The sequence below is a fragment of the Dermacentor albipictus genome, chromosome 3, assembly GCF_038994185.2.
Source record: "Dermacentor albipictus isolate Rhodes 1998 colony chromosome 3, USDA_Dalb.pri_finalv2, whole genome shotgun sequence".
Lineage (NCBI taxonomy): Eukaryota > Metazoa > Arthropoda > Arachnida > Ixodida > Ixodidae > Dermacentor > Dermacentor albipictus.
In genome coordinates, this window is record NC_091823.1 from 14,736,719 (window position 1) to 14,760,037 (window position 23,319).

At 45.5% G+C, this 23,319-nt stretch overlaps 1 protein-coding gene across 2 annotated transcripts in view; it reads left to right on the forward strand.

The window, feature by feature from the left end:
• Positions 1 to 5,452: 5,452 nt before the first annotated feature.
• Positions 5,453 to 23,319, forward strand: part of LOC139057255 (glutamine synthetase-like) — a 36,898-nt gene continuing 19,031 nt past the window's right edge. Inside the window, exons 1-3 of one of the 2 annotated variants that reach the window (XM_070535136.1) lie at positions 5,453 to 5,778; positions 7,645 to 7,812; positions 20,080 to 20,229. In XM_070535136.1, the coding sequence (XP_070391237.1) occupies positions 5,625 to 5,778; positions 7,645 to 7,812; positions 20,080 to 20,229 (472 nt within the window). In that variant the 5' untranslated portion in view covers positions 5,453 to 5,624. The remainder of the gene's footprint in view (positions 5,779 to 7,644; positions 7,813 to 20,079; positions 20,230 to 23,319) is intronic. The other variant, XM_070535137.1, reaches the window with a different exon arrangement.

Here is a 23,319-nt window from a genome sequence, read left to right on the forward strand (position 1 = left end):
TAAATATGGCACAACGCTATTAAAGTTCTTAAAGGCCCCGTAATACTGGGCCGACGCGACACCGATGCTGGCAAGATGCCGACAAGACACAGAAGCCGATGATCGGCCGGTCAGTTGGCATTCGGCAGACCGTGTAGCTTAGAATCGCATTGTCACATTAGGCCGACAACCCTGCCGATGCGACCGACGACTGCGAGTCCGCGTGGTGTGACTGGTTTTCGTGCCGCCAACGCCGACAAAACCAGTCTGCCGACCTTCGTTCGGTGAGGCTTGCTGAGAATGGTTGCTGAGCGAAAACATCGCACCGACAGTGCAATCGCCGCAGCAGTTGTGCCGGTGTAGATATCTACTCGAGCTTCAAGTGAGTTTAATACAGCTTCCAAAGTTGAAATGCACGACTGTTGGCTCTAGCAACTGTCTGCATCGACTTTGAGCCGGTGTCGACGTCGTTCAGCGGAGGTTCGGTCTGTACCTGCAGTCGACGAGTTTGTGCAGCCACTACCGGCGGGCGCTGTCGCACTAGGCCGACACGACGCTGATTTTGGTCTGCCGAGTTCAGTATAGTTGAGTTCTGGCTATAGCGATATCAAATGAACCACTTTTCACTTCGTAATGCGCGAACACAAGAAGCAGCAAACGGCCGACACGGCCCGAAAAGCGAGAACCCGCTACTGAAATCAGCAGGGCCGTTTGCGAAGAAGCCCGGTCGCTCATTTCAGCCGTGTGATTCGCCGCTCTCGATATGCGCAGATCTGTGTTTTGTAGCACTTCGTCATTACTTCACGATAGTGCCGCATGGTTTACGCTGTACTTGTAGTAAACCCTACTGTGTAAAACCTGTACTGCGTGTGTTCACCTTTATTCTTTGAGATTGGCCATCTTGCTCTTTCTTTCCTTCCTTCCTTCTTGTCTTCCATTTCTGTGTTTCTGCTTCCTCCTCTCTGAAGAGTAGGCACGCGTTGTGCCCCTTCTGGTAGCTGTTGTCACCCTGCTCCTCTGTCATATGTCTTGTCCGCGTTTCCTTTCTTTAACGCTGCGAGAAAATTTCGGTTGGGGGGTTTTGACACCTCTCCCTCCTGGCTATGCCAATGTCGGATCGAATATAAAAAAAATTGAAAATTTCGTTTATCTTTCCCACATGGAGGATTGTCGGCTGATTTACAAGAATGCTTATCAGCAAGGCTAGGTTGTCCTAGCAAAGCAAAAAAAAGAAAGAGTGTCCGCGACTTCTTCTCTAGCTGTGCATACGCGGCCCGCGAACCCTACCTTGGATGTAGACTGCGGTGGGCGCCAAGTTTGGCCGATTTGCGATGTATGGAAGCTTCCTGTGTGCCGTCTTCCCTCGTGCCTAGCGTTGGAGGTCGCGTAATGTCGACAGGCAGCTCGAAGCGTTCGCTCCCCTCCACTTGCGCTTTTCATCGAGTCAACGTTACCACAGCGAACGTTCGCGGTCATCGAGTGGAATCGGTTCATGTTTGCCTCTGCTTGCCTGACACCATGCTTGTTACTTTAATTGTTAAGTCAATGTTTACTGCAATTTATACGGCCAATAATACTACGAACCTTGCTTAATGTAGTTTTCTAATACTTTGCTATCACCGTTGATTCTTCGGCTTTCGGGCGAAACTGCGCGTTCTTTTTCCTAAGCTTAATTCCTACTATAGGAGCAAAAGGCCGACTAGCTGCTTCTCTCCAATACTTTTTCTCCGCGGCCATCCACTGTCGGCGCTTATCGCGTCAGCGGGAACGATCACTTTAGGCCGCATGAGCTAAATGGACGCACATTGGTAGTTCTTCTACCCCCTGTTGGATCTGGAGGACAATCCCACCGCTGTCCACCAGTTAATGGATCTTGCCGTTGAGTGCGGGAGTTGGCCGACGTTGACGAGGATTTTGAGATGAAACGGAAGGGTTATTTACATTATTTACAGTAATAATACAAAGAAATTACCAGTAATAAACTCATTGACGGCCGGCAGCAAGTCGGACGCTGCAGCCCGTGGCAAGAAGCCCGAAAGAGATGAATGAATGAAGGAATCCTCCTCTCTGCTCCCTGTCTCTGGTTTATCATCCCTTCGGTGTCTCGGGGTCGCGTCATTTTCGGCCAATGGTAGGCGCCCGTGCGAGTGCAGTCACATTCGGCTCAGGGGGTCGCTCCATGGGCTTGACTGTCCGTGGGATGACTTGCCATGACGTTGCCTCACGGTTTGCAAGCGCTCAGCGTGAGGAGACGGGTTGTTTTCGAACGACCTTTCAGAGCTGCAAAACAACGTCGCTCGGGACCCAGACTACCTGGAACCGTGCCAGGCTCCCGTTGCACTTTCGGGAAGAGTCAAGCAGTGGGACAATGGATGGATGGATGGATGTTATGAGCGTCCCCTTTGGAACGGGGCGGTGGCTTGCGCCACCAAGCTCTTGCTACTATGCTGCCTAATATCCTACCTAGGTTAACCCATGAGAAAAAAAAACACTATGAACTACCACGTCCAAATTTTCTGATACCCTATTGCGAACTGTGCTTTTGTACGTCTCCGTCCTTTGTCGTTTCCCTACTTTTCTTCCACCAATCCTCCAATCGCCTCTTACTGATGTCTATTGCGGACCTGTTTGCTTTACCACTGCTCCCGCTGAACCCAAGGGCTTCAAGGAGGCCAGTGGTGCCTAAATCGACCGCTGGATAGATGTCTTCACATTCTAATAAAATATGCTCCGTCGTTTCCCTAGCTTTACCGCAGCAAGCACATGCTTCTTCTTCCTTCTTATATCTCGCTTTATACGATGGCTCCACGTACGACGCCTCGGGTGGGGGTTCACCCACTTGTCTGACAGGTCCGGGTACCTGTTAGACACGCTTCTGCGCACCTTAATTGGGTGCGACGGCGATTCGATGTGGTCTGGTGAACTCAAAGGATGCCAGGAAAAGGGTCCGTATCTAACACCCCTCACAACCCTGGGCTATACGAAATTTGTCAGCGGTTTGTTGACTTCACCCGCTGGTCCTATAACTTTCTTTTAACTTGTACCAAATTTTATATAAAGCCTACAGATTTCAATCATCCACAGTTTTTTAATCAACGTATCGTCCCTTTTGTGATGTCTTCATGATGTTTCTTTTTTTTTTGGCTTACAGCACTTAAAATTAAAACAAAAAGCGCATCCTCAGTCTGGGCTTTCTTCTCATCTAAACAAACCTGAATTTTGTATAGGTTTGGGTAAGTACTGTTCTCTCAGCATGAGAAACCACGTATAGTTAGCGCGCACGGACGTTTCAGCCACCACAGGGTGGTGTGATATATATCCTTACGGCGGGTTCGCAAGCTTCTGAGATGTTGAGTGGTAATTAGATCTCCACGACGCTTGCACCGTTGCGATCACGGAGGCCACGGGCAGCTGCGAGAAATCTTAGGCTCTGCGGGAGCAGCGGCGGGATGTTTGGCTTGGGATGGTGAAAAAAACAAAGAGTAGGATGATGTGCCTGAAGGTCAGCGTTCTGCCGTTACCCAATTTACGGAAACACTGCGACCAATCGCTGGATAAAGCTGTATAATTAGTTGCAAAACTACCTGAAAGTTTTAATTGTAGCGGGGGATTCCAGCCTGGTCGCAGGCCTGACATGCTCAAGCATACCGGCTGCAGCGAGCCATGGCCCTGAGCTCATGAACACAAACAAGGTAGAAGGTACAAAAACACGCATACAGAAGAAAGGATATACAACAGATTCTCGCAGTGATATATTGAATGCCCTCAAATGTGAGAAATTGGCCGAATCTTTTCCTTTCCCTAAATTATTAACAAATATAATGTCAGCCAAATAAATACAGAAATACAAAATGAGCTGCCTAACAGCCGTTACAATGACGATGGCGCTTATTCTAGTAAATATTCACGCATGAAAACAAACCGCGAATTTCAGTACGTGACAAGCGGGACTTTCTAGCTAGCACGCAAGTATTCCTACAACAGGTGAAGTAGCTAACAAACAGAAAGCCCCGTTGCCTCATTTCACGCCTGCCTGCGTAAAAGCCGTGGTAGGCGACGCCACTCCGGGTGCTGGTAACAGATCACGCCCAATCGGGTGTTTGCGCCAAAAAGGAAAGGCTCGGCAAGACACGAGTCAGAACGCCTTATCAGACGAGGCGTAATTCGGACCCAGATGGTTATGGGGCGGGAGGGGTGGGTGGGACAGGCCTCATATTTACAGGCCAGGTCCTGTATGCTTTTCTATAACATTTTGTCTGTGTGCCCGTGCGCTTCAAGATCTGTTCAACATGAACTCTCCCAGTTCGCCATCTTGTTGCCTTATACAAACACAGATACTTTCGAAGGCGTAAAGGGGGGGGGGGGTACACGTGCCCGGCGTGCTACTGGCTGGCTATGCCATTCGAGCACGCACTTTGTTGAGCTGCGGACTTATCTTCCTTCGGTTGCAGAGACGTTGAGTTTTTACAATGCTTCATTGACAGCTTTGTCTCAGGATCATAACCGTACTTCTAAGTTTCGTTCCTAGCGATGATCATCGACTGAAAGGGTGGCCATTCGCAGGTGTTTGCTCTCGCCTATTTCGCTATATTGCAAACTATAAAAACCTAGACGTCTTCACACGGTAGCTGAAATCAAACACGTATGGCGAAAAGTGTTGTACTCGTTCTGGAACGAAGGCTTCCATTCTAAAAGTGGCATGAAAGCTGGGTGTTACTCTGCAAGTCGATCATTTAGATGGTGAAGCATAAATAATTTATTTGCTTAATAACACAGCCACTCTCAAAACATTTTGATACCCTCGTATATGACTCCTCGTTTGGTCGCCTCGCTGTTTCTACCTGGTGAAATCACTATCAACAGAAATTCAAACACGAACTGATCTGGCACATACCGAAACGTGCTTCTCTAGAGAGTTTAAGAAATAGTGCACCCGAGTCTGTCTGCGTGCCCAAAGACCCAAGCCGTGCGTACTTTCTGTTCACTAGCACCTATAAGGGATTTGTTTTTTCGCAAGTGGTTATGAAAGAGCAGAAAGTTTAGCGTTTATGTATAACGGGATACAGCGCCTCGTATTCACTAGGAATCGCACGTAAGCGGTGTTTTAGATTACGTTTTGCCTGTTAGCGTTTTAAGTTATGCTCACAGTATGACGAGACTATATACAAAGTAAATAAGTAGATTCTGTAGGGTAAATGGGTTTGAACAGCTGTGAGCTAGTCGAGCACAAAGCCCCACAGGCAATTTCAGCTTCCATCAAACATTGTCTCCCGCATAAACCTGGCAGTTCCCGACGCACACATTTCGCTACTGCTGCACGTTTTGCGCAGACGCAGGTGTGCGCACGACGTGTATGTCCGTTGACCTCCGTCTCTGCACCGCATGCAGCCGCTCGTAAAAGGCAAAATGTAGTTGCTTCGTAAGCGCGTACCGTACATTTTTTTATAGCTATAAAACGCCCCCCTAACTTTCAGCTTCGCACTTTTAGTAGAAGGCCTCGCAGCACGACTGACGTGTTTCCATCGCCGCTCACTATATCACGCCACTCGAGAGAGGGACCGTGAGTACGCCGCGTAGGCATAATTGGCGAATAAATATTATTATTATTATTAGGTAGCTACAAAAAGCGAGATAAGAAGTTAGCAATGACAGCTCCAAGACCGGACATATTTAAGAAATATCTGGACCTCGAGCAACCTGAAGACCAGGTGTTCTGCACGTACGTCTTCGTCGACGCCACGTTGGAGAATGTGAGATCAAAGATGAGGGTGCTCAGATACGAACCGAAATCACCTGAAGGTACGGTGCGGCTGTTTATCTTTCCCTGCAACGTCTCTTTGTCATACATTTGAACCGCACGCAAGGCGTTAGCAGCCTGTCACTGAGTTGTCGCGACTCGCTCGCTTAGAAAAGCTCCTGTTAACTTTCAGTGGACATTGGTAGAAATGTAAATTAAAGTTCTGCAGAAGGAAACTAAGGATAAAAGGGAATGTGAATAGCAATTGTTTTAAAGTGTAATTTCTAAATTGCAGACAACCGACAGACAAAAAGAGAGAAAGAGAGAGAGAGGGAGAGAGCAAACATTTATTCTTAATGATATGGGGTTACTTCCTCGTAGGGTGGAACCCTTAGTTCAGGGGCCCATTGGCTCGCGCCACACCGCGTGCCCGCTGGATCAGCCGTCGCTGCTCCTGCGGGTCTAACCTGCTCAGTGCAGTCTCCCAGGACGAACGTGTAGGAATAGGAGAGTAAGCCGGATGGTGTGACGGTGCACAAAAGAATAAAGCTAGACGAGTCAACAATGTCAAAGAAAGACAATGTCTTCCGGGACGCATTAGTGTACCAAGTGGTTTCTTGTTCCACGTTCTTCCATGTTTGTTAATCGAGAGGGAACAGATCACATCACATCACATCACTTTATTACCTTAAAGACCCCGGTTAGGGGGTATCAGGGGGTTAGGGGGTTAGGGGGTAGGGGGGTTAGGGGGTATCGGGTAGATACTTACCCAGTTGACCTTGCTTATTTTCTCCAATGTCGACCGCCGGTTGAGCCACATTAACTTCACCTACGCCACCTTATAGTGCTTCAATTCGCATTACCTTTATATATAAAGTCCTTTACTTAACTGTTGCGTTGTTGACTTTCTTTCGTTTTAGACTGCACTATTTACGCAAATGGCGCGCATTTTTTATAGAGTAAAGCCACATTTCCGGTTCCGCTTTTAGACGTGCGCAGTTTGAACGAGTGCCTTCTGGCTTTCATTTCCTTCTCTTTCTCTCCTTCTCCTTTATTATTATTTTTTTGCTAATCACTCATTATGACTGCTCCGCACATAGCTATACGGTATAACTAGGTGTGTGTTTTGTTAAAAGTTTCATTTTCATGTCTTTTTCATTGTCCTACGTGCACTAGAAGGTCTCAAATATTCAAATACACCAGACCGAAGTGATTAGATAGCCAGATCCAACGAACCCCAAATCAATCTGAAGTCGCATAAGAAAAGATTATCATCGAAACCGCGACAAATCCCTCGCATTGTCTGTTTGTACTCCTTGCGTCGATGTGTTGTCTTCGTAGCACAAAGCTTTCACCAAGGTGTTGGACAAACCTGTTGCAGCCGGGCTGCCTGCCCTAATGCAAATACAGCCATTTACATTTGTGGCGTGGGCAACGCAACCAAAACGAAATCACTCTTTACTAGATCCGAACCAGCGTAATAACACAAAGGTGTTTGGAGAACATTAATTTATTGAACTTGATGCCGTACTTATGCGCCAGCCTAAGCCATACGCTTTTTCGGAAATGCTCAATTCAACGTATGCGGCCTGGTTCTTGAGGTTCGTTTTAGGATCCTGTATATTGAATAAATAAATTATCTATAGTGAACGTGAGACATTATGCAGAATCCCAAACTTATACGTTCTATAGTTGTCATGTCTCTAGAGCTGGCACTTAACCGTGGAGCGAGCACATAGATTTGCTTTCTGAGCATTTGTGCTCAGTTTTGATGTTCACTGTGCTGTGGCTGCTGTTTTGACAAACAAATGAACCTGTTAGTTTTTTTAAAAATTAGACATAAAGAAAGAGTTTTCACACCATGCTTACTTTACTCTAGCTTAGTCAGTTATTTATGGTCAACATTCTTTCTTCTTTGTTTTCTCCAGAATGCCCAAGGTCTACGTTTTGCGGTGCGGGTACTGACCAGTGGCCAGACGCGGGCGTCGACTCCGAACTTTACCTCCTCCCAGTAGCTCTCTTTAAGGATCCATTTCTGAAGGGTCGGAACAAGTTGGTTCTTTGCGAAGTTCTCAACGCGGACGAACAACCACATGGTAACTACTCAGTTTCTTTGTAAACAAATCGCGTATTTCAACAGGAAAGCATAACGAGTAGCCATATTACTATGGATCAACTTCTTGGGTTTCTGCGTACCTCCAGCGCCCTTCGAGTACATCCTTAAACACACAGCAATAAAAACAACACGACAAGAACAATAGAAGGAGCTACATGTGCGACGGTGGGCACTGAACCAGCGTGCCCACACGCAGCAGCCCATTTCGCTACCTACTACGCCAGCTTTACCAGTCTTTCCATCTGCAAGCTAGCCCTTTGAGGCGCTTAGCGAGTAGGTACGTCGCGTCGCGTCACAGTTGAAATACGAATATGAAAGCACGCCCGTTGCCGCCATTCTTTTCTAGTGGCAGCTGGCGGTTTGTTCGGTACGCCTTGCGATATAGCATCGCCTTCGGGATCGGCCCTGGTCGGCGGCAGAAAAGAGACACTCAGCGTTGCCCGTTGTGTGTAGCACTACTGTATACGATAAAAGTGAGACACACACTTGCGACAAAGTTTGTGCACAGTCGCGCTTCTCGCTCTCATCACTGCGATGGACTGGTATGTGTAGCTGTGCTACAGCTGCACAAAACGACGATGCTTCGAAGCTGTGATTCGGTGTCGACGAGCACCGGAACAGCGCTAGACTGCATGAGTTCGGACAAAACGTGAAATTTGGGTTACACTGGAACCAAAGTAATTCTAAAATACCGCAAGAGCAACACGCCATGCCGTCATTAGACAGTGCTTAGCATAACATTATTTCCACGTGGCGTGGGATCTCTGCAAACATTTCTTTCGCTATTGGAAATGTTGGAAGGAGTTATCTCGCAGATCAAATGGTGACGTAAGGTGAAATAAGTACTGACTGCAATTACAAAGTTCACCACCACAAGTGGGGCAGCTATTTAGAGCCAGATATTCATGAGGGGGAGGGGGGGGTCGGCATATAATCAGATGCCATTTATAGCATAAGATATCGAAGTACATCAAACAAACAAGATGAAGCAGGAGTAAAGCGTTTGTTCACAAATATATTTTATTTAGTTTTCCGTGATAAGACGTACGAACCATATGAAACCACCCGAACATAAGTTTGAAATTCAATCAGGTGTGTATATATATATATATATATATATATATATATATATATATATATATATATATATATATATATATATATATATATATATATATATATATATATATATATATATATATATATATATATATGACTGGGACGGTGCTGTGGCCCCTTGTAGTCATCGGTAAGGCTGTAAATCTACGCTGTTGCAGATACGTCAAAACACTTCCTGTTGAATACAGGGCAAACAGGAAGGCTTTTATGACCCCATACCTTTTACGAGGCCGGCTGCATCATCTGGACCGCTAGTTCTCTTCTAAGGGGAGAAAAATAATAATGGCCCTTGACAACTGCAGTGATAATTACTGTATGATGGAGCTGATAAGCATCAAAGTTGTTTGTTTCTTTTTTGCCGCCTAATACTACTCCTGCTCTTCAAGCCATAGGCCAGAATATCATTCACCCGCCGTGCATGGTTGCTCAGTGGCTATGGTGTTGCTCTACTGAGCACGAAGTCGCGGGATCGAATCCCGGCCTCGGCGGCCGCATTTCGACGGGGGCGAAAAGCGAAAACACCCGTGTACTTAGATTTAGGTGCACCTTAAAGAACCTTAGGTGGTCGAAATTTCCGAAGTCCTCCACTACCACGTGCCTCATCATCAGAAAATGGTTTTGGCACCTAAAACCACATAACTTAATTTTAACCAGGGTATCACTCAGTTTGCGAAATCTAACAGCGAAGAGAGCTGCTAGAGCGGGTGCTTTTGTGCTCCGAAGTTGCGCAGCAATGCGAAGCGGACCTCCTCGACGGGGTACACATAATCGCTCGCATGTCCAGGAGCACCTTCACGTGTTATCGCCAACTGTTTTCGGCACTTGTTAGGCCTGAGCCCGAGGATGTGCCCGTAGACGAAGAGGTTTCGGCGGAGTCTAGCGACGATGACTGCTTGAGCTGTGGTGCTGTTTTGCTAACGGATATGATGCATGCCGACTAAATCGCGATTGACCATGGTGTCGGCACAGCTGGCCGGCTAACTGAGGAACAAATCATAAATGTTACTACGTGCTCCCAGGACGACCCCGATTCCGATGAGGAAAGCCCGTGCGCGTGGCAACAGCCCCGACCTAATAGCACTTCAAGAGAAGCCACGGAAGCGCCTTTAATTTTATAAAATTTTTCTTAATGCACTTCCAACAGCTTGCGTGTTGTGTGCCGCTTAGCAGGACTCAGAAAAAAGTGTCACGTCAGCCGCGAGATTGGCGTAAAAAGGTAGACGTCCATAACGCGGTATTTCAGCATATAGAGGTGTGCTCCGGTTTGATTTTAATGATGTCTGTGTTGTTTTGTTGTTCACTCATTTATTCGGCATTAGCATAATTCTTCGGAAATTTAATTTCGTGAGATGCCAAGAAATCTGAATTAACGAGCTTTGCACACCTATACACCTTTGCACACACACACACACACACACACACACACACACACACACACACACACACACACACACACACACACATATATATATATATATATATATATATATATATATATATATATATATATATATATATATATATATATATATATAAAATTATGGGGTTTAATGTGCCAAAACCACTTTCTGATTATGAGGCACGCCGTAGTGGAGGACTCCGGAAATTTGGACCACCTGGGGTTCTGTAACGTGCACCTAAATCTAAGTACACGGGTGTTTTCGCATTTCGCCCCCATCGAAATGCGACATTATATATATATATATATATATATATATATATATATATATATATATATATATATATATATATATATATATATATATATATATATATATATATATATATATATCATAAGATGCCAACAAACACTGACACCAAGGCCAACATACGGGAAATTACTTGTGATTAATAAATGAAATGAAGAAACGATAAATTAATGGCAATGAAAGCGGGTACAAAGCAACTTGCCGCACGTGGGAAACGATCCCACAACCTTCGAATTTCGCGTGCGATGTTCTACCAATTGTGCTACCGCGGCGCCGTTTCCTCATCCACTTTCTTGGGTATTTATGTGTCCTAGGAGAACCCTGGGAGTGTTAGCCAGCGTCACCACTCACAGGCGGGATCGTTTCCCAAACCTGCGGCAAGTTGGTTCTTTTTTTTCCATTAATTTATCGTTTCTTCTTATCATTTAAAAAGCACACGTAATTTCCCCTGTGTTGTCCTTGGTGTCAGTGTTGGTTGGCTTCTTATGATATGACAAATAAAAACAGACCCTTCGGTTGACCCCTTTCCTTCTCGTTTATATATATATATATATATATATATATATATATATATATATATATATATATATATATATATATATACACACATAGTTTTCTTTGAATATATATATATTCAAAGAAAACAGTTTTCTTACCATTGAAGGTTTTGGTCTCACCTTAAAAAGAGTCCTGGCTACGTGCCTGGTTATTTACATAGCATAAAAAAGACGACACACAAACACAAAAAGAGAAATGTAGCAATTTCCGAGTAGCCATTGATAAAACACCACATGAAAGTTTTCTATAGCATGCATGAAATATGCCACTTTCCAACAAGGAACCTTTTACAAAGAGTTATTTTCTTACTGTATCAAAAATCTGTAGACTTATCGAAAGGTCTGCACGTTTACTATCGTTGGTTTCTACAAGCAGTGCACAGTTTGGAGTGTGAGCTGATACTCCATGACCTGTAATTTTTTTATTGTGGCTCCGCATAGTGAATATATGGACGAAAGAAGATCCTATATAACTGCGACGGTTTGTATAAAAAATCTCCAATGAATGTTTTCTAAAATAATATTTAACTTACCTTAAGAATGTGAGAGTATAGCTGAGGCAAAGAGAGACTTACAGCAATAACAATAACAAAAAACGCGCAGTGCTAATAGACGTGTGCGATGTCAGTACGAAGAAAGAAAATAGGAGAGAAATAACTTTCAGATAGGGCAAACCCATTAATATGCTTAAAAGCAACCTTGAGGCTGTAACAGTCTATGGAACGTACACACAATTTGCGGTACTGTGAGGCAAAAGTGACTATAAAATTTTTATTGGTTGTGCGAACCTATCGGTAATTCGACTACTCCTTATTAAGAGAGCCCTTGCTGTACGTACGATATTATGATCTCTCTGTAATCTTAAAGTTATTCATAACTGAAATTGGCGGGAACGCCATGTAGATGACAGTTTAAAAGGCTGCAGTAGGAATTTTTGCAAAATTCATCATCATCATCAGCCTGGTTACGCCCATTTCAGTGCAAAGGCCTCTCCCATACCTTGCTGGTGAAGCAGCGCACTGACACGGACACAGAGAAGACACACAAGACGACACTCACTGCAAGAGTGTCATCTTGTGTGTCTTCTCTGTGTCCGTGTCAGTGCGCTGCTTCACCAGCAAGGTATCATGATCAAGCACCAACTAGCCCAACTTTCCACATTACTGAGCATCTCCCATACTTCTCCAACTACCCCGGTCATGTACTAATTGTGGCCACGTTGTCCCTGCAAACTTCTTAATCTCCTCCGCCCACCTAACTTTCTGCCGCCCCCTGCTACGCTTCCCTTCCCTTGGAATCCAGTCCGCAGCCTTTAATAACCATCGGTTCTCTTCCCTCTTCATTACATGTCCTGCCTATGCCCATTTCTTTTTCTTGATTTCAACTAAGATGTCATTTACTCGCGTTTGTTCCCTCACCCAATCTGCTCTTTTCTTTTCGCTTAACGTTACACCCATCATTCTTCATTCCTTAGCTCGTTGCGTGGTCCTCAATTTAAGTACAACCCTTTTCGTAAGAATCCATGTTTCTGCCCCGTGCGTGAGTAGTGGTAAGACACAGCTGTTATACACTTTTCTCTTGAGGGATAATGGCAACCTGCTGTTCATGATCTGAGAATGCCTGCCAAACGCACCCCAGCCCATTCTTATTCTTTTGATTATTTCAGTCTTATTATCCGGATCCGTGGTCACTACCTGCCCTAAGTATATTCCCTTACCACTTCCAGTGCCTCGCTACCTATCGTAAACAGCTGTTCTCTTCCGAGACTGTTAAACATTACTTTAGTTTTCTGCAGATTAATTTTTAGACCTACCTTTCCGCTTTGCCTCTCCAGGTCAGCGAGCATGCATTGCAATTGGTCCCCTGAGTTACTAAGCAAGGCAATATCATCAGTGAATCGCAAGTTACTAAGGTATTCTCCATTAACTCTCATCCCCAGTTCTTCCCAATCCAGGTCTCCGAATACCCCCTGTAAACACGCTGTGAATAGCATTGGTGAGATCGTATGTCCCTGCCTGACGCCTTTCTTCATTGTGATTTTGTCCTTCTTTATGGAGGACTACGGTGGCTGTGGAGCCGCTATAGATATCTTTCAGTATTTTTACACACGGCTCGTATACACCCTGATTCAGTAATACCTCCATGACTGCTGAGGTTTCAACTGAATCGAACGTTTTCTCGTAATCAACGAAAAATATATATAAGGGTTGGTTATATTTCGCACATTTCTCTATCACCTGATTGATAGTGTGAATATGGTCTATTGTTGAGTAGCCCTTACAGAATACTGCCTGGTCCTTTGATTGTCAGAAGTCCAAGGTGTCCCTGATTCTATTTGCGACTACCTTAATAAATACTTTGTAGGCAACGGACAGTAAGCTGATCGCTCTATAATTTTTCAAGTCTTAATTGGCGTCCCCTTTCTGATGGATTAGGATTATGTTAGCGTTCTTCCAAGATTCCGGTACGCTCGCGGTCATGAGGCATTGCGTATACAGGGGGGCCAATTTTTCTAGAACGATCTGCCCACCATCCTTCAACAAATCTGCTGTTACCTGATCCTCCCCAGCTGCCTTCCCCCTTTGCATAGCTCCCAAAACTTTCTTTACTTCTTCCGGCGTTACTTGTGGGATTTCAAATTCCTCTAGACTATTTTCTCTTCCATTATCGTCGTGGGTTCAACTGGTACTTTATAAATCTCTAATAAAACTCCTCAGCCACTTGAACTATCTCATCGATATTAGTAATGATATTCTCGGCTTCTTCGCTTAACGCTCACATCTGATTCTTGCCTATTCCTAGTTTCTTCACTGCTTTTAAGCTTCCTCCTTTGCTGAGAGCATGTTCAAGTCTATCCATATTATACTTCCTTATGTCAGCTGTCTAACGCTTGTTGATTAATTTGGAAAGTTCTGCCAGTTCTATTGTAGCTCTAGGGTTAGACGCTTTCATACATTGGCTTTTCTTGATCAGATCTTTCGTCCCCTGCGATAGCGTACTGGCATCCTGTCTAACGGAGTTACCACCAACTTCTATTGCACACTTTTTAATGATGCCCATAAGATTGTCGTTCATATCTTCAACACTAAGGTCCCCTTCGTGAGTTAAAGTCGAATACCTGTTCTGTAGCTTGATCCGGAATTCCTCTATTTTCTCTCTTACCGCTAATTCGTTGATCGGCTTCTTTTGTACCAGGTTCTTCCATTCCCTCCTCAAGTCTAGGCTAATTCGAGTTCTTACCATCATATGGTCACTGCAACGCACCTTGCCGAGCACGTCCACATCTTCTATGATTCCAGGGTTAGCGCAGAGTATAAGGTCTATTTCATTTCTAGTCTCGCCATTCGGGCTCCTCCACGTCCACTTTCGGCTATCCCGCTTGCGGAAGAAGGTATTCATTATCCGCATATTATTCTGTTCTGCAAACTCTACAACTCTCCCCTGCTATTCCTAGAGCCTATGCCATATGCCCCCACTGACTAGTGTTCCAGCCTGCTTCTTTCCTACCCTGGCATTGAAGTCGCCCATCAGTATAGTGTACATTGTTTTGACTTTACCCATCACCTATTCCACGTCTTCATAGAAGCTTTCGATTTCCTGGTCATCATGACTGGATGTAGGGGTGTAGACCTGTACGACCTTCAATTTGTACTTCTTGTCCATAGAATTCCATATGTTACCAGCTATATCCTTATTAATCAGGACTCTGATTCCTAGTTCCCGTCTCTCCGCTAAGCCCCGGTAGAACAGGACGTGCCCGCTTTTTAGCACTGTATATGCTTCTTTTGTCCTCCTAACTTCACTGAGCACTATTATATCCTATTTACTGCCCTCTAATTCCTCCAATAGCACTGCTAGACTCGCCTCACTAGATAACGTTTTAGAGTTAAACGTTGCCAGTTTAGATTGCAATGGCGGCCTGCCCGGCGCGCAAAATTAGCCCACCGAAATTTAAAATAAACTTATCCGCTCTAGCCTCATGTCGTAGAATAGCACGCCTTAACCCCATTCATAAATTTTTACCTTCTTTACTTTTTGATAACCCGTACATAAAAAGAGCTCACCGCATTGGGCGCACCTTTCGCTCTCACACCGCATATCCCCCACAAACCCACACCGCGACTTCTCAGCAGTTATTTTTCCAGCCCAAACCACGAGACTGGAATAGCCTGCCCATAGAAATTGCCACTACCATCGACCCACTAGAATTCAAGCGGCTTATCGAAAACATCCCATTGTGATTTGTATTATATTTGTTTTCCATTACCTTACCCCTACCTCATGTAACGTCTGAACAAAGGATCTTTGGGGAAATAAATAAGCAATCAAGCAAACAAATATGTAGACTTTGACTAAGCTAGAAGGTGTAGTCAGCACCCCGCGTGACGCCGGACTCCCATATACAGAAAGATAATGTAAATACAGTGCAAGATATACTGTATATTAAAGACTGACAAGCTTCCCTTATTTCACTTTTTTTCACCTTTTTCCCTGTCATAGCCTCTCAGCGTTACAGAGTGTAGGATAAGCACGTTATCTACATAAAACGTACCTACACAATTATAGTGTGAAGCATTTTCAGTGAAAGATCACAGTGACAAAATAACATGACAAATAACATGACAATGCATGAATAATACATAACATGAATAGTATGACAAAATAAAACACGATGGTACAGGTGTAATGCAACAAGATGTTGTAAGTACTGCTAGGCAAAAAAGGGAAATGCACTGACACACAAAGCCCCTACACCTATCGCACAGAACGTCCCTGCCGCTAGTCAGGAGGCCCCCTCGACTCCCGCCCCCAAGAAGAGAGCCCTGCAAGATGGAGCCACGGGACAGGTTCGCTCTGAAGTTAAAGACATGCTCATCTCACTTCAAACAACTATTAGCACTTTCCAACATGCTCTGGACTCCATCCAGCAAGCCTTCATTGGTATTGTCCAACGCGTGACCAACCTGGAAACTCATATTCTCACGCCTCCTAGCCATGCCGCCCCCGTCTGCGACCCTTCCGGTACGCCGATGGCGACATCCACCATCTCCCACCATGGCTCACACTAATCAAGACGCCCTCATTTGGCAGTGGAACTGCCGAGGCTTTCATCAAAAACAACCAGTGCTCAATCAATACCTACGCCAACATACCCGCCGCCCGGATGCTATCCTACTTCAAGAAACCAACAACGCCCCGACCACGCTCCCCGGTTATCAAACCTTCCATACCACCCACCCTCTTCGCCGGGTCTCCACCCTAGTACGGCGTCGTATTCCTGTTATTGAACATGATCTCAATAGTCCTCACATCGAACATCTATTCCTCGAATTAATTCCCAATCGTAAACGGAAAGAATACATCTTCCTTCTGAACATATACAATAGCCCCAAGGATAAAGCAAGGTGTCGCTTCCTCACCCTCTTTAAGAAGGCTCTTCACGTAGCTGGAGCGCACCCCCTACTCATCGGCGGTGATTTCAACCTCGCCCATACAGGCTGGGGCTACGTTCGCACGGAAGCTGCAGCTCGCAACCTCTGGCAAGATTACCACGACTTAGGCCTTACGCTCATCACGGATCCCTCCTTTCCTACACGCCTCGGTACTTCCACTACCCGGGACTCTACCCCCGACCTCACCTTCATCAAACATATCACCAATGCACACTGGACCAATACCCAGCAAGACCTGGGCAGCGACCATTATATCCTTGCTCTCTCTTTACCCCAACTCGCTGCCGCCCCTGCCCCCACTAAAGAATTCACCATTACCGACTGGGATGTTTTTCGAAAAATACGCATAGGTTCTACCTCAGCAGAAGGCATTACCGACATTAACACCTGGATGCAAGCTCTACGCACTGATGTTCAAACGGCCACTCGGGTGGTAACTACAGATGCCTCAGTTGAACGCATGGATAGCCGCCTCGCCCATCTTCTGGAGGCTAAAGCCTCCATCCTAGCTCGATGGAAGGGGCAGCGCCTAAACCGTCGCCTCAGAAGCAAGATCTCGAAACTGAACACAGCCATCGAGGAGCATTGTCAAATCCTCAGCTGGCAACAATGGACTGAGCTGTGTAACACGGTGGATGGACAACTTCATCGCCCTTCCTCGTGGCAACTCCTCAAACATCTGCTTGATAATACCACCACCCGCACCACCCAACAGGATCGGCTGCAGAAGCTCCTTTATACGGAGACCCTTAAGCAAGGTCCACAACAGGTGCTTGACTACCTCTGCACCAGATATATCTCCAGGGGACAAGTCAGTCCACACAGCAATTACATCGGTAGACCCAACCCAACACTAGACGCCGATTTCAGCGTATCTGAAATACACGCCGCTCTACGCAAGCTTAACGGTCGTTCTGCTCCAGGGCCAGACGGGGTCACTAACAAAAGCCTTCGCAATCTCGATGACGAGTCCGTGTCCCATCTGACTGACTACATCAACGATTGCTGGCGCAGTGGTGCCCTTCCAGCCGCCTGGAAGACTGCCAACGTTATCTTAATCCCAAAGCCTGGCAAACCATCTAGCCTCAATAACTTAAGGCCCATCTCCCTCACTTCATGCGTAGGCAAGGTGATGGAACACGCCTTCTTAGCACGCATCAACAGTCACCTCGAGGACAACTCTCTCTATCCCCACACCATCATTGGATTTCGCCCTCACCTTTCTACTCAAGACGCTATGTTGCAGCTCAAACATCAAGTGCTCAACGATCGTTCTCGTAACATGAAAGCCATTCTCGGACTCGACCTCACTCAAGCCTTTGATAACATTTCCCATGCAGCTATCCTTGATCAGGTCTCCAACCTCCAGCTGGGAGAGCGAGCCTACAATTACATCCGTGACTTTCTCTCCAATCGCACGGCTACCCTCTCGGCCGGGGATTTACGATCAGACCAGCTTCCCCTTGGCAGCAAAGGCACCCCGCAAGGTTCCGTTATCTCTCCCATGCTCTTTAACTTAGTCATGATTGGCCTTGCCAAGCAGCTACAGCAAGTCGACAATATCAACCATACCATCTACGCCGACGACATCACCATCTGGTCGTACCGAGGCAGTGATGGTCAAGTGGAATCGGCCCTCCAAACGGCGATTGACACGGTTGAAGCCTATCTCCAAGGGACTGGACTGCGCTGTTCGCCGGCTAAATCGGAGCTTCTGCTATACAAGCCCATTCAGCGGGGTCGCCCTCCCAAACACCAATCTGATCACCGACCCTGTGACGCCATCACCCTACGCCTTCAAGATGGCAGTCCTATCCCAAACGTCCCTAGTATCCGGGTTCTTGGTCTCACCATCTCTACCAACGGCTCCAACGCCTTGGCTCTCAACAAGATCTGTGCCCAATCTCAAAACACCCTACGACTTCTTAAACGTATATCTAACCGTCGAGGAGGACTCAAAGAAGAAAGCCTTCTCCGACTCGTCCAATCCTTTGTCATATGCCACATCACCTACGTTGCTGCGTACCTCAACTGGTACCGGGCTGAGCAGAACAAGCTCGACACCCTCATACGAGGGGTCTACAAGCAAGCACTTGGTCTCCCACATTGCACCAGCACTGAACTCTTCAACCAACTGGGAGTTCACAACAACCTTTCCGAACTCATTGAAGCCCAACAACGCTCTCAGCTTGAACGGCTCACCCATACTGAAACGGGGCGCTTTATTCTGTCCACGCTTGGCTTCACCTACCATCAGCAACAGGGCCCCAAACAACCGATCCCGACCGACATCCGTAGCTGGATCTACATAGACCCTATCCCTAGGAATATGCACCCTGAATATAACAGGGCCCGGCGCCAAGCTCGGGCCGGAGCTATCATAAAAGCCCTTGCCAACGTACCTGGCGTCACATTTGTTGATGCAGCCCGATACTCCCATGGCACACGATTTGTGGCCGTTGCCACACGTGATGGAGCCCTACACCATGCCTGCAGCGTCACTACCCCCACTGCAGAGACGGCTGAAGAAGTGGCCATCGCCCTGGCCACTTTAGATCCCACCTGTCACACCATAGTGTGTGACTCTCGCTCAGCCGTTATTAACTTCAGCAAAGGGCGTATTTGTCCCCAAGCTCTTCGCATCCTCTGCCAGGCACCACATTCTAAAGACAGCATCATCTCCCTAACATGGATCCCGGCCCATGCGGGCCCTGTCCACCCACACCTCCCCAATCTCAACGAGGTCACCCACTCCATTGCGCGAGGCCTAGTCAACCGCGCCGGAGTCACTGGAGATGAGTTGGACACCAGGGACAGTCTGACAACTTATAACGATCTTGTTAAGGCCTTTTACCTGAGTCGCCGAATCTTCCCCCCGCCTCACCCAAAGTTCAGCCGGGCGCAGGCTACCACCCTGCGTCTACTACAAACAAACACGTACCCTTCACCCGCCCGCCTCCACCTTATATTTCCGGACGTCTACACTACCCCCAACTGCCGGTGCTGTGGAATTCACCCGGCTACGCTTTCGCATATGCTATGGGAGTGCCCAGCACAGTACGCACAGACTAACACCACGACTCTCTCGTCGAGGTTGCATGAGGCTCTGCGGAGCTCCACCCTCGACGACCAAACCTGGGCGACCCAGCACGCCCGCGAGGCGGCGGCGAGGCAAGCCCTCGACGTCCCTTCATGGGAGGCGTAGGCCCGGCCATCATAAAGTGCTGGTTCTGCAATAAAAGTTTATTCCTCCTCCTCCTGACAAACAAAGTGGTCTTGTAAAGTCACTCAGGCGCAATGAGAGCTGTTATACACCGTTTTAAATGACATTGATCAGTAACAGATACAATGTTATTTGAAAGCACGTTTTTTCATATAATGACTCAGAAAAGGGTTCGCGTTGTTTCAGAGACGAACACACGCCATCCTTGCAAGAAGGCGATGGAAGCTGTGAAAGAAGAAGAGCCGTGGTTCGGCATCGAACAAGAGTACGCGATTCTGGAACAAAATGGCGTACCGATCGGCTGGCCCAAACAGAGCCACTCTTTGAAATGCTGCCGTGAGTCACTGTCGTTCTTTTTTTTAAGTGACGCTTTCTTTGCCTTATTTCCAGACTTTCACCTTCCATCGGTTTTCGTCACCAAAAACTCCGCTGTTAAGCGAGAGCAGGAGTGCATTCTGGACATTGCCAAATTCCGCCATATTATCCAATTCACCATCTTTTCAGTTCTGATTGGCTCACATGGCAGCTATCCCTTAAAAATTCTTTATAGAAGGTCTATAGACAGTCTATAGGCATTTGTCTATGAAGTATATAGACTGTCTATATACTTGTGGCCTTATACTTTTTATAGACTAGTCTATAAAGAATCTGAGTCTATAGACTGTCTATAAATTAAGGAAAATTCATGTTTGTAGACAATGTCTGCGGAACGTCTATAGACAAATGTGCATAGGCTTATACAGTTCTACTTTTGAAAACTGAACTATATGGAATGCCGATAGACTATTCCTATAGACCAGTCTATAGACAGTCTATAGACTTATGGCCTTACACTTTTTGTAGACTAGTCTATAAGATCTCTGAGTCTATATGCACTCCATAGACTGCGTGTAGAGTAAGGAAATTCACGTTTGTACACAAATGTCTGCAGAATGTCTATAGACAAAAGTGTATAGGGATAAACCGTTCTATTTTTGAAGATTGAAGTCTAAGAAAATTTTTTGAAAGTCCATAGACATTTGCTTATAGAAATTTTATAGAGTTCAGTCTACAAAAGCAGAGCATATAAGTTCTACTTTTGTAGACTGAAGTCTCTGTATGTCTATAAACAAATGTGTGCAGATTATCTATAGACATTTGTCTATAGACATTCCATAGACTTTAGTCTATAAAGGATAGAGCTGTATACAGTTCTACTTTTGTAGACGGAAATCTGTTACATGTCTATAAACAAATGTGTGTAGACTATCCATATACATTCGTCTATAGAAATTCCATAGAGTTAAGTTAACAAAAATAGAACAATATAGAGTTCTACTTTTGTAGGCTGAAGCCTATAGAATGTCTATAAACAAATATCTATAGACTACTTACACACATTTGTCTATAGACATTCTATAGACTTCAGTCTACGATAATATAACTGTATAATTCGATACGCTTTTCTCTATAGACATATCGCAGAAATTTCTCTACAAACGTGAATTTTCCTAAATCTATAGACAGTGTATGAAGTCTCTATAAACTCAGACACTTTTAGACTAGTCTAAAAAAGTGTAAGGTCGTTAATCCGTAGACTGTCTATAAAGAATTCCAATCTATAGCTAATATATAGACTTTAGTTTCACACTATTTGTCCACTATTGTCGGTACAGTATGTCCCAGCTAAAATAAATTTAGTGAAGCTGTTCAACAAAGAATAATGTGAAAAAAAAAGCAGAGCAGTAAGATCCGAATGTCAGACCTATGGTGTTCAGCCGTCAGAGATCTGACCTGTAAGTCTTTTTATAATAGTATATCTTGCACCGTATTTTTTATCTCTTATTTTCATTGACCAGCTTGGCTAAAATAGCCGGGATCGACACCCCATATACTAGCTATATAAACGACATTTTCCCAACTATCTTTCGGCCATATATAAACACTCGCTGCTTGGATTGTTAATAAGCAGTCTATTGGAAATGTCTGTAAAAATTTATGGCATCCAGCATGCACATGGGACCATACCTGGGGAACTGTACATAGAAAATCATGCATGCGGACGGAAGCAGTCGAAAAATCTCAAATGCATGTAGCCGTGAATTGTTATGAAAGACTGGTTGAGCATTTGTGCACATGCACAATTAAGAAATATCACAGCTGCATGCAGTGTGTCCGCTTGAATCAACTCTGCTAGCTGTCTGCTATCTACAGCTTAGTTTACATTTTTGTTTACATGTGGTAGCATAAAAATTTGAATGTATTAAGGCATGTGCACCTCTTGTTTCTCATCTGCACTTATGCATTAACATTAGTAGATTAGTAATGCTCCTGAATCAGCTTTACTTTCATATGTTGCATAAACAGAAAGAATTGAAGTGCTGAATCATGCATTGCGAAAAAAGAAAACAAGTACACCGATATCGAATTACCTCTTTTTATTGCGAGTTATATTAATTTTCTTAAAATGCAGGTCTTACGCTATGATCGAAAGAGACTACATATTATATACTTACAGATTACTTCCCCTTGGCAAGCAAGGTATCCAGGCCAGCCTTGACCTCCGTGTCATATGTTCTGTTTTTTGCAAGTGTATGATGCAAATAAGTGGATGCGACGATGTGAGACGAAAATAACAATTCTGTATTATTTGTATGTTCATTAAGCAGCTTAATATATGTACTCAAACTACTTAAGTCAATACTCAATTCGGTTTAACTATGACTGATGGCTGCTTGTGAATACAAATCAGTACCATTATGCAATGTTTCATTTTATGGCATGATGAACAATTAGGGCCAAACAATGAAATCTTCCTTATAAGGAAGCCTTCATTGCGGTGCATGAGCCCATTTTAGTCACCCTGAAAGCTTCCTTACTGAGGGGCCCTCAGTGAAGCTTAAGGTAGCTGCGAAGCTACCTTGACGCGTCCTTACGTCGTTCCTCACCCTGAACGAGCGCTTCACCTCACTGCTTAGCCACGTGACGTTTGCTTGAGCTCGCGCGCTCTCGCCCGCCTGCGGAGAAGTGCGAGCACGATACATCTTGCCAGGCATGTTCGTTTCAGTCGCACGTTCGGCATGAATGGCGTTCCTAGGCGTTGCTTGGTGCTTCACCATGCCGGCGTGCCAGCGTTGCTGGAGCCCATCAAGTTTTGCGCTATAGTGTGGTACTTTTTACAACGAAGCAGTATACCTCTGCGGTCCAAAGAAATTTTCGTGTCGTGTCGGCCCCATACGTGGGCCGATCCCGAAGTTAGTGCCATACCGGCCCGACCCGCGGCGGAGGTGAAGCAGCCGTTAAGCACTCCCCATACATCGGCCGATCCTGAAGATAGGGCAATGCCGGGCCGACCCGCGGCGGAGGTGAAGCAGGCGTTAAGCTAACGCTTCTATTTAAAAATTACGCGACGATACAACATATTTTTATTGAATAATGCTGTTCGCG